This window comes from Falco peregrinus, chromosome 3, assembly GCF_023634155.1.
Source record: "Falco peregrinus isolate bFalPer1 chromosome 3, bFalPer1.pri, whole genome shotgun sequence".
NCBI lineage: Eukaryota > Metazoa > Chordata > Aves > Falconiformes > Falconidae > Falco > Falco peregrinus.
Genome location: NC_073723.1, coordinates 86,321,277 through 86,338,340, shown reverse-complemented (window position 1 = coordinate 86,338,340; position 17,064 = coordinate 86,321,277). Strand labels below are relative to the sequence as shown.

Genomic DNA, 17,064 nt, shown 5'->3' with positions numbered 1-17,064 from the left:
CAAGTCCTCATCACTAACTGGAGTGTGGAACTGTCAGCTTCTTTCTTCAGCTGAGCTGTTGGTTGGAAGACACCCTGGGAAAAAGGGTCTCAAAATTAGGATGGAGCATTGGAGTAAAAAGGTCTGAGCAAGGACTGAGATCTGGGAGCCCTCCTGCTTCCCCCTGCCCTCTTCTTGCATTTAGGGAGACCTCCAGTTATTGCAACCCTACAAAGCTTCATTCTTATTCCCTCCTCAGCTGATTATTCGTTTTATTATTACAGCAGCTCAGTCAGTTTGTGAGAGCAACTTGCTATCAGGAAGGAATTAGAATTGATTAAATTAACACATTACAGGTTTAATTTAGAAATAAACAAGATGCAGGTCTCAGAAAAACAGAATGTTCTGCTTTCAATTTTCAATTTGAAATACTTTTTTTTTTTCTTTTCCCAAATGTTCTGTGTTTTGGGGTGAAAAAATAGCATTTTTTTGCAAGTCAGAATTGATACAAAAAACATATGAGGCTGATCAACAAAACTGAAATGTTTCCAGGAGGGCTTTGTTTCCCGGGAGACTCTGAGAGTCAACATGGGTTTGCTTCTGATGCAGAATGAAACCGTATTGCTGAGAGTACAGACACGTAACTGAATTACTGCAGGGTTAGCTGGGTTCAGAGCTCTAAGAAAGTCCTTGCTCCATTGTGGTTACCTGCTCTTCTCCTGTGGTAAATGCATGGTAGTTTACTGCTGAAACAGGATTACTTCATTGCACATTTTCTCCAGGGTACTGCAATGTCAAAGCATGCAGACTTTCCGTGGGGTTGCTGGCACAGTGTAAATTTGCATCCTCTCTTGCCCCGCAGTACCTAGTTTATGTATCCATGCTTTGAACAGCTGGATTGCCCACAAAATGGAAATTTCAGCTCCAGTGCTGCTGTAACTGTTGATGACTGTCACAGAGCCCCAGGCTGGTTGAGGTGGGAAGGGATCTCTGTAGGCTGTCTGCTCCAATGCCCCCGCTGCTCAGGCAGGGTCACCTAGAGTTGGCTGCTCAGGACCATGCCCAGAGTGCTTCTGAGTGGCTCCAAGGATGGAGACTCCACAACCCCTCTGCCAGTGCTCAGTCACTCTCCCAGTGAAAAATTGTTTTCTTCCTGACTTTATGGTCAAACCTGAAAATCCTGTTGGCTATCCAGACAGCCTGTGATGCTCAGCTCTGAGGATGGGAGCAGAGTGAGATTTCCCCTGCCTCTCTTCGTCTGTTTTGTTTTTGTTGTTTTTTTTGGGTTTTTTGGTTTTTTGTTTTTTGGTTTTTTTTAAGCAAGTTTGTTAGTATGGATATGTCTGTGCACAGCACGTCACTGTCCGGTGCAGTAGGAGCCTCATGAGGACACCTAGACTGTATTCATACTATTTATGTGAGAGATGGAATTCATCCTGCATTTCAGGTAGCAATGAGGGCTTTAAACTAAAGTTGCCAGGGAAGGGGAATCTCAATCCATCCCACTCCTACCAGTTTGGTACCAGTGCCACCAGTAGATGCCCAGAGCCTTGACAGGGATTCCAGGTCAACTATAGAACACCTGAAAAGCAGCACAAAGGAATTCCAGCCAGTAGTTCAGCTTGATCAGGGCCCAGCTTAAATGCCTCTACGCAAGCACACGTAACATGGGCAATGAGCAAGAGGAGTTAGAGATGTGTGCACACCTGGAGGGCTATGATCTTAACGGTATCATGGAGATGTGGTGGGATTGCTCCTGTGAGTGGAGTGTTAGGATAGAAGGATACAGGCTCTTTAGGAAGGACAGCCAGGGCAGATGAAGAGTTGCTGTCACCCTCTATGTAAATGACCAGATGGAGTGCATGGAGCTCCACCTAGGGATGGATGAGGAGCCAGCCGAGAGTTTATGGGTCAGAACTAAAGGGAGGGCAGGGCCAGGTGACATTATAATGGGAGTCTGCTACAGGCTGGCTGACCAGAAAGACCGAGCAGATGAGGCCTTCCATAGATAGATAGAAACTATCTCAGGTTCACAAGCCCTGGTCCTCACGGTGGACTTCACCCACCCTGGTGTCTGTCGGAGGGACAAACAGCAGGGCATAGGCAGTCCAGGTGGTTCCTGGAATGCATTGATGATAATTCCCTTCTCCAAGTGATGGAGGAACCATCAAGAAGAGGTGTTATGCTGGACCTTGTTCTTACCAGCAAGGAGGGGCTGGTGGGGAACATGAAGCTCAAGGGCAGCCTTTGCTGCAGCAACCATGAAATGATGGAGTTCAAGATTCTTAGGGCAGCAAGAAGGTTGTACACCAGGCTCACTACCCTGGACTTTGGCCTCTTCAGGGATCTGCTTGGTAGAGCACCATGGGATAAAGCCCTGGAGGGGAGAGGGGCACAAGAAAGCTGGTTAATATTCAAGGATCACCTCCTGCAAGCTCGGGAACAATCCGTCCCAGCAAAGAGGAAGTCAGGCAAAACCACCAGGAGATCTGCATGGATGAACAAGGAGCTCCTGGACAAACTCAAACACAAAAGAAAGCTTCCAGAGGGTGGCAGCAAGGACAGGTAGCTTGGGAGGAATACAGAGAAATTGTCTGAGCAGCCAGGGATCAGGTCAGGAAAGCTAAAGCCCTGAGAGAATTAAACTGTCCGGGGATGGGAAGGGCGACAAGAAAAGCTTCTATGGGTACATTGGTGATTAAACGAAGACTAGGGAAAATGTGAGCTGTCTCTGAAAGGAAACAGGAGACCCACCTGGTTACTCAGGATATGGAGAAGGCTGAGGTACTCATTTGTGTCAAGCATTTGACACTGTCCTGCATGACATTCTTGTCTCTAAACTGTAAACATGGATTTGATGGAGGGACCACTTGGTAGATAAGGAATTGGCTGCATGGTTACACTCAAAGAATTGCAGTCAATGGCTCAATGTTCAAGTGGATACCAGTGATGAAGGATGTTCCCCAGGGGTCAGTATTGGAACCAACTCTGATTCACATCTTTGTTGTTGACGTGGATAGTGGGATTGAATGCACCCACAGCAAATTTCCTGACAACACCAAGCCAAGTGGTAGGTTGACATGCTGGAGGGAAGGGATGCCATCCAGAGGGACCTTGACAGGCTTGAGAGGTGGGCATGTGTGAACATCATGAAGTTCAACAAGGCCAAGTGCAAGATCCTGCACATGGGTTGGGACAATCCCAAGCACAAATACAGGCTGAGTGGATTGAGGATTGAGAGAAGTCCTGAGGAGAAGGGCTTGGGGTCATGGGTTGAGAAGAAGCTCAACATGACCTGGCAATGTACATTTGTAGCCCAGAAATCTGACTGTATCCTAGGCTGTGTCAAAAGAAGTGTGACCAGCCAGTCAAGGGAGGTGATTCTGCCCCTCTACTCTGCTCTACAGAGACTTCCCCCTGGAGTACTGTGTTATGCCCTGGGGCCCCCAACATAAGAATGTGGACCTGTTGGAGCAAGTCCAGAGGAGGGCCACAGAGATGGTCAGAGGGCTGTAGCACCCCTGCTATGGAGACAGGCTGAGAGAATTGTGGTTGTTCAGCCTGGAGAAGAGAAGGCTCCAGGGAGACCTTCCAATAACTAAAGGGGACCTACAAGAAAGCTGGAGAGGGGCTTTTTACAAGGGCACATAGTGAAAAGACAAGGGGTAATGCCTTTACACTTTAAAGAGGGTAGATTTAGATTAGATATAAGGAAGAAATTCTTTACTGTGAAGGTGCTGAGGCACTGGAATAGGTTGCCCAGAGAAGCTGTGGATGCTCCCTCCCTGGAAGTGTTCAAGGCCAGGTTGGATAAGGCTTTGAATGACTTGGTTTAGCTCATGACAGGGGGGTTGGAAGTAAATGACCTTTAAGGTCTCTTCCAACCCAAACCATTTTAGGATTTTATGATTCTATAATCTCTCCAGTGATGTCTCCATCTGGGTTAGGTGTGCTGCTTAATTGGATGGTGAAGATCTGGTCAAGGCAGTCAAGGGAGTTCAGGATGTGATTCGTCTGATTGAAAGTAGATGCCTCATCCCGGAGTCTTTTGGTTGAATCTCTGCTGACTAGAAATATCATAAAGGGTGACTGGGTCTGTGGTAGAACCAATAGGGCATATGTCAGCATTTAGATGAGCCCCTTCAGTTTGTGTAGGCACCATGCAGTTTAGGAACCTAAATTCCACTCATGGTCAATGGAGAAAGGGGAAGTCCTCTCAGGTTTCATGGTGTGAGGAAGAAGGAACAAGCTGGTTTCCAGAAGATGCACCATACCCCTCATGTTCAGCTCATTCCTTAAGAGCATTCACTTAAGGAGTGCTATGAATTCCCACCTTGCTGCTGTGTTGTCAAATTTCCCTATGGCAACAAGCTCAAAGGAAGGATCCAGGAGAAGTATTGCCCTCCTGGACCTAATCCTCTGGCAGGCACAGTGGTTAATGAGCAAGGGACAATTCCCACTGTTTTCTAAGTGAGTAGGACAAGAGCATCATCTTGCCAGCAAACTGATCCAACCGCTTCCATTGAAACAGAGCATTACCATTAATTTTGCATGCATTCCTCCGTGCACAGTTGAATGCCATTCTGCAGGCAGACCCCCAGGCAAATGAGCCTTTATGCAAGTTCAGGAGAAAGGGGAAGCAAAACTTGCTTGCTGTAAACTCTTTTTGCCATGGGGTATCACCTCCCAAGATGAACCCTACAGGCAAAGAGAAGAAGCAGACATGTACCTGTCCGTGATGCTAGCCACTGGGTAACTTTCTTTTCTCTCTTCATTTTCCAGCTGCTGGCTGTCATTAGAGGGAGGTCTTCTCTATGCCTTCGTGGGACCAGCTGCTGCTGTCGTTTTGGTATTTAAGCTTGGTGGAAAGCTTTTCTTTTTTTCTTTTTTTCTCTTTACCTTATAGCATTTTCCTTGTTCTTTCAATCCAAGAATGCCCCTCTTTATTTCCACTCATGCTTTGAATAGCTTTCTCCCCCAGGAATAAAGAGCAAAGTGTTAAAAGCCAGCAATCTGGGATGGGTTTGATTCTGAAATGTAATATGCCTCGGTTCTCAGCCTTCCATCTCTGTCCTCTCTGGAGCTCCCTAGACATCAGATTAATGTTTTTCCTCTGTTTTGCCCAATCTGGTTGGAAGTGCAGGATGATGGTGGAAATACCTGACATTAACTCCTTCAGAAACTGCTGTTGCTGGTTACTTTCAGACCAGGCTGTGTTTCCACAGCCAGCATTTATTCCTGGTCTGTCCCAGACGTCCAGTGCATGTAAGCCGCTTCCTTGTTTGCAGGTGAAATGGAGGTTTTCAAATCAGTGCTGCGGGGGTCTTTTGTGACCCTAAAAATGTCATGTTTGCTTCTAGTTCAAAGAGATGGGATGGTTAAAGTGGACGTTCCTAAACTCTGTCCCCATCCATGGTGGGTGTCTGTTCTACTGTCCCCTCACCCTTGGCTCCAACACAGCACCAAAGCCAGTCTTGGCCAGCCATTTCTTGAGTTGAAGGTGTCACTCGAAAGATGACATACTTTTTATCAAGCTTCCTTGCTGTTGAAGCCTCACTGGCCATGAGAAATCTTGACTGTCAGGGTTCAAAGAATTTGAGAACTACTGATCCTCTAGGAAATCGCTTCTGCAGCAATCTCAAATGGATTTAATGCCACATTTGGGCCTCCACATGTAAGTGACAGTCTTTCTCTGCAGCCCAGTGTTTTATCCAGTGTAGGACCTGTATGTCCTCTAAGACTCAGGTGCCCTGGGGGGCCCCACAGGAATGGGGTTGTTGCCACTCACGATTTCTTTTTCAGATCAGGCTTTTGTTCTGTGCAATGCCTGGAAGGTTAACCACCCCACTGCAGGAGCAGGCTTACAGGAGAGTAACTACACGAAAGCTCTTGCTGCCTCTGTTCTCACTGCTGCCGTTGCACATCAAACGACCTCGGTGCCATGGTTTCATCATGATGACAAAGAACCAAGCCAGCAGTTCCCCTCCTCTATAACAAAGCAAGGCTTGTATCAGTTAGGGTCTTTCTTTAGTGGAAGGCTGCGACACGTAGTTGAGCCTTCAGAGAGCAGTCAGCAAAGAGTGGGGGTAAACGGGTGTTCATGCCAGCCAGTCATTCAGTCTCTGTAGGCATATGATAGTTGGATTTCCCTCAGTAACGTAGCTGATAGGGGTCAGGGTCTTCTTTATAGCCAGGAAAATTGACAGGAGCATTAAGTGGCTTAGTGCTTTCAGATGGACAAGCTATTTGCCCCAACAACATAACAGCTTATAGCTCTGGCTCAGTGGCTTGAAGGCTCAATAGACAGCAGTGATTAAGAGGGAAGGAGCTTTGGTAGTGCCCAAGAAGAGGGAGTCAATCTGCTGCCTCAAGCCATTTTGCTTTTGTTCTGCCAACAAGTGAAGTAATCCTTCAGCTTTCCTTAGCATTTTTGAAGTGTGAGAAAAACACATAAGCCTGCTTTCAATTTGGCATCTCAGCTTTCAGTCACCATCAAAGCTGGAAATGGAGATGTCCTTACAGAGTGGTCAACACCTGCAAATGGTGGTTCATACAGCTGATATTAAGAAGTGTTGAATCATCTCTGGGGGTGTCTGTCTCTAATCCGTACCTGGAGAGACAGCCCACACATCTAGTTTAGACTACCTAACTCAATGCTGGCTAAAGTGAGTAGTGAATGCTGCCCAGGTTGATATATGTACTGAGGAGCTTGGGGAAGGAGAAGGAGAAGCAGCAGCACTGAAAGATTTTTTTGTAAATGGGAATCAGATAAGCTCAATAAGTTGCCCACATGTGACTTTGAGCAGAGCCAGAAATTGAACATACAGTTCTCAGGCATGCACTGGGCAGCTGTATGTTCTCCACGTACTTTGCCCTGTTTTCAGGTTGACCATGTCAGCGATGGAGGGACAGTTCACCTAGCTCAACATATGGACAGCCAGGCTCTTGCAGGGTTGTACAGGTGATATGCAGCTGTGCTGCTCTCAGGACACATTTGCTCCAGAGGCAATACAGCTGCTGTTGTGCAGGGGTGCACAGAACAAGGTGGGGCATGACCAAGCTCACCCAAAACTCTTATCAGTGTGAAATATATGTGCCCAAGCATGACTTTGCACATAGCTGACTTGGCTACAGCTGGGCTTGTTACCTCTGCCTTAGCCCTGGCCAGGCAAGATTTGTGCTTACTCGTACCAAGCCATTCAAGCATCTCTGTACTGCAGTGCTATCAACATGATTTCCTATCACCTGCAATAACTTTCTTCCTCCACAGCCTGCCTTATTATTCTCACATTGGAAAAAGGCCTTTGGCTTGGAGAGTATCTTTACTCAAAATAATATTCTTCAGATGGCCTGCAGTTTCAGCAATATTTGCAGCTTGCAGTCAGTCCACTGACACTGAACAGCTGCAAAGGTTTGACGTTTAGTCTTAAAAACCCTGGCAACCTCAAATGCAGAGCTGTTACAAGCAATTTTACTCACCTTACTCAGGCAAAGCAGCCTGGTGATAGTTGTGTGCAGGTGGAAGGCAGTGGGTTACTGCAGGGAGAGGCTCATGGCATGGTGAAGTCAGGACAGTCATCAGGTACTGCTTATCTCAAGGGCTGAATCTCAGACCTGTGCCTTCGCTGTGAGATGGCATCCCAGAGATGAAGAAGTAAAGCTGCACTGCATTTTATTAATTAATAAACATGTTATTAAGAGTGGCTGTGTTTAGAGGCACGTCCATGTTATATCCCTGCCTTTTTAAAGGAACAGAGCCAGGATCAGAGCAGGATGTTGATCATGATGGATCAATGTAGTGGATAAAACAGCTTTTATTTAGTAAAAGAATTGCAGAGCTGCACTTTGTCATCTCCCCTGCTATATAGGAGATATAGCATATGAATGAGGATACACACTGGGTTGTGGCCAGTCCCAGGAGCGATCCAGCCTGCCACACTTCAACCCCATCTTTCCTACTGCCTTAAAAAACAAGGTCTCTCTTGACCCCGTTGATCTCCAGCACAGTGAAGAAGGATCAGTGAACTGAAAGTGCTTTCCCTCTCCAAGCACATAACTAGGGTTTGAGTTCCTGCTGATCCTTGGCTGAGTTACTATGTCTGACTTGCCAGTGTTGATTCTCTAAAACAATACCATGGTGAGCTCTAGAAATGGACTCACAGCTGTGGAAAGTAGTCCACTGACCCAGCAGCTGATGCAAAAGAAAATAACTGCTATTTGTGAGATCTTCCATTTATTCCCAGCTGTGGACTCCACACCAGTGAGCTCGGTTGTATTTTGCTGAAACCAGCAATCCAAACTCAGAAGGACTGCTCATTCTTGAGGATGATTTAGGCAATTAGATGGAGGCTTGGTGTGAGCAGACATCTGCCTTCCTTTAGGCTAAGTGTTGTACTAGGTGTCTCTTAGGACCACCTCTCAAGGATCTATTAAACTCACCAAAGCTCTCAGCTAGCACATGATGCTGCACATCTGAATTTGGCCTTAAATATTTCCTTGTAAGCCCTACATGCAAAAGAGCATCTAGCACATCGTTCTACCAACACCAGACGTTTCACTGACAGCAAAACCAGGAGAGTGTCACTTTTTTCCACCATCAGTGCTGTGCCTCCGTGCCTCCGTGCCTCCGTGAAGAGGGTGGTGTTCACGTGTTACTAATGTGTTCACATTCAGAGGTTGCTGAAGTTTGGATGAGGTTTGTAAACCAGATGCAGCTGGCAGCAGTGAATGCAGTCAGAAGACAGTGAAGAGTTTAGGATCACTTGGCAAGACCTCAGCTCTGTACAGCCTGTATTTCACTGTGAATATTTATACCTGATTGACGCAGACATCCGTGTTCTCACCCTAACAAAGCAAACCGAAGGACTGCATGTAGTTGTCCGGCCCACTGATTTCTTTGGAAATGACTAGATGGCTAATCTGTGTGCTGTGCCATCTGCAGTATCTCCCAAGATACTCCACCAGAGTAGCTGATGTTTCTAATTGCTTCAGTGCCCCTTCCACCTCTTATTTTGAGAGCAGCAGTGGTGGCTCACCAAGCAAGAGCTATGACAAGCTGTCTGCACCACACTGCCTCATCCTCTTAATGCTGCTGCTCTGGTAGCACAGACTCCAGAAGACATTTTTGAAAGCCAGCGTCAACCACTTTCTATTTGTATTAGCCTGAAAAATTGTTCTTGTGCCTGGAGTTTGCCTTGCTAGACCTCAAGCATACATCAGGCTTCAAACAGCCCTGCAGCAATCTCAGCACTTTACAGTCTTGTCCTGCATCATGGAGACCTCTCCGATCTGCTGCCAGCTGCATTCTGCTCTCCCAAACTCACTGATGCATGGCCAGGGGAGGTGGGACAGGGTGGAGAGGGGACAAAAGGGGTCGTGGCCTGCAGAGGTGTGACCATGCTACCTGGACTTGGGAAAGATGGGAGGGACTTAGCTTGCCAAATGTTGGGTTTTTTCCTTCTCTGCTACCAAGTTTGACCTGACCCACTTGAGAACAAAATTGTGTGTTGTTTCTCTTTCGACAGGTGAACATGGTTATTGGCATTCTGGTTTTTAACAAACTTGTATCCAAAGATGGAATAACAGATAAGAAACTGAAGGAACGGGCAGGGTATGCCTTATCAATACATCTAAGTAAAGATTGAAAAAAAAACCCAACAAACTGCCCAAGGCTGTGATCAATAACCAGGCAAGGAACGCAAAGAGAGATTGGAAATTCAAACAGAAAGCAAAAGCAGATTTAAACAAAATGAAAGATAAAAAACCCCAACCCCAAACACAACAGTTGGTTTAATGTCTCTGTCTTGTCATTCAGTGCAGCAGAGACAAAAGACCCAAGCAGCAGCACTGTGTTACTATGGAGGAAGGTTAGAAGTTCATCTCTTTGTTAAAATGGCTTCAGCCCAGGCTTATTTATCCTCCCAAAGATTAGGGAGAGCAAAGTGATTCTTCTCACTAACTCCTAGAGAGAGCAGCTGGATCAGAGAGGGACCCGTCATTGCTGAGTGTGGCACGTGGTATGGGCTGTGTAACAGAGAAGTCATGTCTAATGGCTAGCAGGTGGCACAGGGACAGCAAAGCTGTGTGATACCTTTAAGGAAAGGGTCTTTGGAGGTCTAGCAGTGAGCAGACTAGTAGATGGGTAGATGTGTAAAGAGAAGGAATGGTAAGATAACTTTTCTGCAAGAAAAATTTCTGATGCCACCTGATGTTCTTTATCTTCTCCACAGCCACCACCCCAACCTCCATCCCTGAAGCCTGGGGCTTGTGTTACATGGGTTTCTGTGTAGTATAAATTGAAGAGCTGGCTCCACAATTCTTACCACCCTGGTCTCACTAGGGGTTGGCTGGGGTGGCCGCTGCCGTGCAGGGCTCTCTGTTGAGTTACTTCCAAACTCTGTTGACAAGGGCTATTTTATCATTGGCTCCAGCAAGATGAGACACACACACACACACACCCCCCTTCACAGTCGTTTCTAGAAATGAGTTTGTAGCCTGCTCAGACTTTAGCCCTGAGCTATGCCATGCTCCAAGCAAAGGACAGAAATGGCATGCTGACACTCTGAGTCAAATCAAATACGCAGGTCAACCTGGCTGCCGTTTGTACGTTATTTTCCATGGCCTTACTTGGCTTCCTGTTGCAGTCAGAGACACTGTCTCCTTACCTGCTGCTAGAAAAGACAGGGTTGTGTGCTCTCACTTGTCCGGTGATGGCATTTGATTTATCACAGTGGGTAACGCTCGTAGTGTTGAAGGAAGAAGTTGTTTACAAAGAGGCATGGAAAGCAAGAGGTGTTCTGGTGCCTCTGCACCACAGCTACAGGCAGAGCCTAAAATCCTAGGAAGCTGGTGGAGCAGATTCAGGATATACCCTAGCTATGAAAGTGGAGGGACCATGGGTACCTGTAGCCTTGTTTGCTGCACTCCTAGGCTTCACAGGGAGGATAAGCTGCTTTATCCGCTGCGGTGCTACAAGTTCTTGAGCCCTAAAACTGTGTCTCAGAGGGTAGAGGCAAAATGTACAGGTGAGATTCAATACTCCTGTCATTGTCATTGCACTATTGAGTAGTTCTGGTGGAAGTGGTTTTTAATTGAGTGATGGCAGCAAAACTGAGGGTAGAAGCAAGATCTTATCCAGCCAGGGGAGAAACACAGGAACCTGTTAAGGTTCATGTTTTATTAGCAGTATTGACATAACTGAGCAGTGCGGTCCCTCAGTGCAGCAAAGAAGGAAATTTTGATGCCTGAGCAGTGCCATGGTCGTGAGGATACTTAAGCACGTTTGGATCATCAGAGGTGCTGGTTGCTGCTGGGTTGAACAGCTGAACAGGTACATGGAGAAGTGACTTTGGTGCATTGCTTGAAGCAGCTGCTAACAAGTGAGTGCTTTATTCTGGGTGATGCCTTCTTTACAAAGAGAGAACTCAAGAAAATACCCAAACTGCAGGCAGAGTCTGTAGCAAGATAATTGCACTTGAAAGTCAGCGCTGAAATAAATGGTTTATTGGATTAGCAGAGCAGTGAGTTACTGTCTCAATCTCTCCGTCTTTAATCTAAACCACATACAGAATGACCTTATTTAATACATAGCTGGTTATTGATCACATTCATAGTTGTACTTTGAAACAAAACCTGCAAAGCAAAAAAAAAAAAAAGTCATTTTTCTGATGTTCTTTGTTTTTTCTTTCTTTTCTCTTCCCCCTCCCCCCCCCCCCCTTTTGTGTCCGTGTGTGTGTGTGCAGCACTTTTAAGCCTTCTCTGTGTTCAAAGATTTAGTTCTGCTTTCGAAGTGCACCCACTGAGAGTGCGGGAGCACTTTGGAGAGCTCTGGTGCTCCTTCCCTTTAGCTAGCCGCTTCTGGCCTGGGCTTGGGAACCGTGTTGGAAGGTAGATCTGAATGAGATGTTTGGATCTGAGTAGATGGTATAAAGAAACCTTGTGTTTCCTTTAGCAGAGGCAAGAAGTATGGTTCAGTGTTGCAAAAACAAAGAGGGGGGAAAAAAAACCAACCAAAAAGAGTGGAAAAAAAGTATTGTTGGAACACTAAGAAGAGCCTGACACACAAATGGCAGATTGACTGGCACAAATGAATCAGTGCTAACCATTCCCACGAATACCCAAGACAGGATAGGTTTTGCCCTATACTTAGCAGGAATTTGTTAATATCATAGCTAAGGAAATTTCTATGATTACTTTCATCACATCTGCCAGAAAATGTTGACTTTCTAATGGCAATGATTTTATAGGTATATCACAAAACCAGGCTGTAGAGAGTTGGGTGTGATCACCTGGAAAGATGGAGGAATGCACACAACTGCCCCAACTCCTCTCTGGGCACGGGAGAAAACCATGCAAGTATCTTCCTGCAGAACAGTCTCCGTTCACAGGCAGCTGCACTGACAGTGTTTGAGCTCCGTTGACAGGGATGCTACTATAGATGAATGTTTTAATGTCAGAGGCAGGAGCCTTTAAAATGAATTTTAAATTTATTCAGCGTTTATTCCAGAAGCATTTGTGTGCTCACACAGCCAGGGAAGAAGAATGAGACTATGGGGTATATACACAAAGGCTAATTTTAGCCTGCTGAGTTTAATCTCCCTAGGCTTACTCTGTAACTACTGGAGAGAGACGGGAGCCTTGTTTAGTTGTTCCAACTTGCCCCTTAGAGGACCTTTACTTCTTTTATCTCTCTGTTGATTATACAGAGGACTTGAGAAAGTTTGCCCTGATACCTTGTATGAAATATTCTCTGCGTGACTGTCCTGGTGGGGTGTAATGGAGCTGGATTGTCAGTGCATAGAGAAGAAAGTAATTGGAAAGATAACTAACAACATTAAAATAGGAACAGATTCGGATTGTCCTTCATCTGGGGATGTATCATGTTGGAAGCAGTGTTCCTGCTCTTTGGGCCGTGCATGGTTTAAAGCACTGTTCAATAAAAGGTAGCAAAATCCAGGCTCCAGTGAACACACCAGATGAGTCCGTGAGCTGTTAGTGGATATTTAGGAAGCAGAAAAAGCTAAATTAAATGAATGCATTATTCACTTTGATTATTTCATTAGCTACCCTTTTATACAGGCACCAATACAAACCTGCTACGGAAATCCAATATATTAATCACCACATGCCCCCAACAAGAACAAATTAGAATCTAAATGTATCCACATCTGTGCCTACTGCTTACAACTTTCTGTATAAATACACCCAACAGCAGTTACAGTTGTGTGTTACAGTGGTCTTTTGGACAGTTCTTTGTGATTCAGTGTCATTCATGTTTTTTCTGGTATAGTTTTCCATCAAATTCCTCAAATCAATCTACTTTCTTTTTGCTGCCTATCTCTGCCTCTCTCTGTCTCTCTGCTTATCTGTTCTTTGTGGCTTATAGATCTGGGGATAAACTGTCTTTTTTTAAGGGTCATGCACCTAATGCCTCTCAAGACCCACTTTATCTTTGGTTCAGCCATTGTCCTCACTGGATTTGCACCATCCTTCCTGGAAGATATGTATCGTTTGACACAGGAGCTAATTTTCTCTGTGTCTGAAGGCTGAAAGTTTCTGTGGGATACCTTAGCTATTTTTCTGGAAGGGAGTAATGGCTTATGTCACTGTAACTAATTAAAAGACCAATCAATAGCCATTTGAAAGTGGGCCACTAGGACCACTGATAATGCTGTGTTGGTGTTCTTGGGGATGCCCTTTTTCAGTGAGACTGAACACAAGGCCATAAAAGCTAAGAAATGATCTGTTAAGTTGCCTAATCTCTCTCCTAGGCAGGGCAGGGCTGTAAACCCCACAATGTTTGGGACGGGCTAAGGTCACCCCTCACCAGCCGCACTGTCATCACCCAAGAACGACAGACCTACTGTCCTTTGGCAATGATGTTCATGCCTTCTGTCATATCAGGCACTGCGTGGAGGTCTGTAGGATGTTTTGCAGACACCTGCCCATTTTCTAATCCAGATCTGATGTGGATGTCTGTCTGTGCAAATCAGAGAGTGCACACAAACCAGTAAGTTCTGGGAAGAAACAGGGCCAGTGCCAAGCTAATGTGGCTTCTGGGCTCCTAAGAGCTGGCTTGTCAGCTAGGTGGGTTCACACACATCACCTTTTAAAAATCATGAGGATGTGTCCTTTAGCAGATCCCTGCAGCCCCTTGTACCAGCAGCCCACAGTGATCTGGTTCTGTAGTTGATCCCCTCCAGAAAAAGTGGGAGCAACTGACGTAAGTCTCAGGGTTCATCCCAAAGATGTTTTCAGCTCCAAAACAAGACCTGAGAGGAGAAATGTCTCTAAAGTAGTCAGCCAGTCCGGCTCCCTTCAGGGCAGATTGATGGCCTTACAAAACAGCAAGCTCCTGCTTAACTTCCAGGACATAAACAGGCCCATTTGCATGCCCTTCATCACAGAATAAGCAACCAAAGAGTGGCCTATCTCCTGGTATTGTCAGCTGCCATGTGGGTATCCCCACCAATGGGAGGATTAGCATACAAGGGCCAGTGGAGAAAACATATGATTTATCCCTTGTGTTGCTTTAGGGAAGAAGATAAGCACACACAGTCCCCACAGCCCTACTTCTTGCCTTCTACTGTACAACCCTGCCACCTTTTTTGTTTTGGAGTAAAAAAGGCCAGGAGGGAAACGTGTAATTTCTCAAAAACAAAACAAAATAAGGAGATGGAGACTGGGAGAGCAGTACTGGTTTCTCTTCCGTGGGTGCCAGAAAGAGACACCCTGAATCTCGCAAAACATTCACCAACACAGTTCCACCCTCTCCAGTGGCACCAACATGTCTCTGAATTGTACATCCTTCCCATTTCCTGCATCTGGAGTGGTACAGATGAGAGAGTTTTATTCCTACCTATCTTTCATTTCTCTTCTCAAACTGGGTGTGGTTGGTTGGTTCCCTTTCTTCTTTCTTCCTTTCTTTTGTTCTTCCTTTCTTTTGGCTTCTCTTTCCCTTTCCTTTCTACGTTTGTGTTCATAAGCAAAGTGTTTTGTTTTGTTTCAGTCTTTTGGTTTTAATTGCAGTCAGATGGCAGTGCCCCTTTACGGCATGACGCTCAAATGTTCCAAGTGTGGAGTAGTTTCTTCTGCTGAAGTTTCGGCCACAGCCACCAGTAACGCCATGTTAGTTCCTCTAATTTCAACTTCTTTTCTTTCTTTCTTTCCACCTTCTTTTTAATTTTTTTTTTAGTTTATTTTATTTCCCTCTTTCATTTCCCAGCACTCACCAGCCCTTGTTTGCTTTCTCCCCCCATGTCCCTGCCCACCTCCCCACATCCCCAACTCTCCCTGACCTCATTCTGTGGGCCATGAGTAGTGTAGGGCTCCTGCTACATTCCTGGAGCAAAAGCTGATGGGCTGGATCCTGAAAAGCACTTTATGACATGCCTAGATTTAAGCATGTGAGCAGCCCATGGAAGACAGAGGGACTGTTCATTTGTTGCAAGCTGGATATATGTTTAATGTCCCTGTTTAATTTAGTTGTTGAAGTTACAAACTTAAAGATGTGGTTCCCATTAATTTAAATGGTAGATGGGGGCCTCAAACCCCAGCTTTGTCAAACACTTCAGCATGTGCTTGAGTTTTTTTTTTACTCCAGAGGCTACAGAGCATTAAGTATGATTTAAGTGAGTTGGTGAATCACTTCTAAGTGTTTTTTTCTCTCTTATAAAAGGCTAGAGTTCAGTTTAATACCTCATAGGGCTGCAGTTCTGATTTGATAAGTCTTGACTGCCTCTTTCGGACTCCTGAAAGCACTTGGAATTAGTCCTTAAAATCTTAAAGCGCTTCATAGCTCTGAGTTACAAAAGTCAAATGCTGTTAAATCTCTTCTTAGATGCTGGTGGAGTTAGTTAAAAAAAAAAAAAAAAAAAAAAAGGAAAAGAAAATGCCAGAGCTTTGTTCTGCTGGAGAAATTGTTGCTATTTATATAGTTGGCTTTTTTCCCAAAGGTTAAGGTAGGAGGGAGAGTGATGAGGGAAGGTTTGTCTTTCTTCCCTTCCCTTTTTGAAATTTTATTATCTACATCATTTCCAAGTGATGCTAAATATTTCTTTTGATGTCTAAAGTAATCTGTGTAAAATGTGTGAAAGAAGCAGTCTCAAATCTAGACATTTGCAATTTGAAAACTCCTACCTTTAATTAATCTAAACAAAAATAGGCAGCTGAGTGCCAAATCTCAAAATGTAGAAATACAAAAGGAAATAAAACCACAAGGTTTTCTCCTTTTTTTCTGAAAACTGAGCCATTTATATAAAATCCAAAATAGTTTAGGGAAGAATGTACATTTCTGAATAGCAACCAATTATCATTAGAAAAAGAGAACAGGAAAAAGAACAGGCAATCACCTCTATTAAGAGCTAGCAGTTTCCATGAGATGCAAAACCTAAACAATATCTCATTTATTTTTCACTGCTGAAGTCATTTACTTACCTTCTGCAACAGTGCCCAGCTGAGATGGTGAGATGGCATTGGTCCAGACACTCATATCACAAGTCTGGAATTAGCAGGTCACTACATGTCCGTTTCCTGTGATGGCAAAGAAATGCTAAACCAGCAGAAGCTTTACAATTAATAAATTAGACTGTTGAGTAGGAGAGGCTTTAAGTTCATAGTAAATTCATTTTGAAAGTAAAACAACCTCAAATCCTTCCCATATTGTTTGACATTGGTCTGTCATAAATCACATATTCTGATTCATCTTCAAATCAGAAAAAAAAGGGGGATATGAAATTCAGATCTCCTACTTACCCTGCTTTTTTTGATTTAAGTGGTTTTATAGAAATTGGAGGGCTCTTTTAACAGGATATGTCTTTTTTTTTTTCTTTTTTCCCCCAGCAGATAGAATACTCTAGATGATAAATGCTAGTACTGGCTTTGTTGTTTGCCTTTGTCATGGTTTAACCTGTGGTTTAACTAAGAAGAAAGTTAACTCTATTCCAGCAAAGACCAGGACAGTCCTGAAGTGTCCTGTGTTCTTGTCCTTGCAAAGGGACCACTAATACTTGAATTAGTTCACTCAGCCCTCATCTACCCTTGTCGTCCACTCCAAATCTACTGCACATAAGGCTGTCAATAAGGCAA

General features: G+C 44.8%; 1 protein-coding gene across 6 annotated transcripts in view; it reads left to right on the top strand.

Moving 5' to 3' along the window:
- Positions 1-17,064, top strand: part of ADGRB1 (adhesion G protein-coupled receptor B1) — a 295,063-nt gene that overhangs the window by 246,454 nt on the left and 31,545 nt on the right. For 4 of the 6 annotated variants that reach the window (XM_055800318.1, XM_055800319.1, XM_055800316.1 and 1 more), the window contains 3 exons: positions 4,762-4,828; positions 9,504-9,589; positions 15,007-15,105. In XM_055800318.1, the coding sequence (XP_055656293.1) occupies positions 4,762-4,828; positions 9,504-9,589; positions 15,007-15,105 (252 nt within the window). The remainder of the gene's footprint in view (positions 1-4,761; positions 4,829-9,503; positions 9,590-15,006; positions 15,106-17,064) is intronic. The other 2 variants (XM_055800321.1, XM_055800320.1) reach the window with 1 other exon arrangement.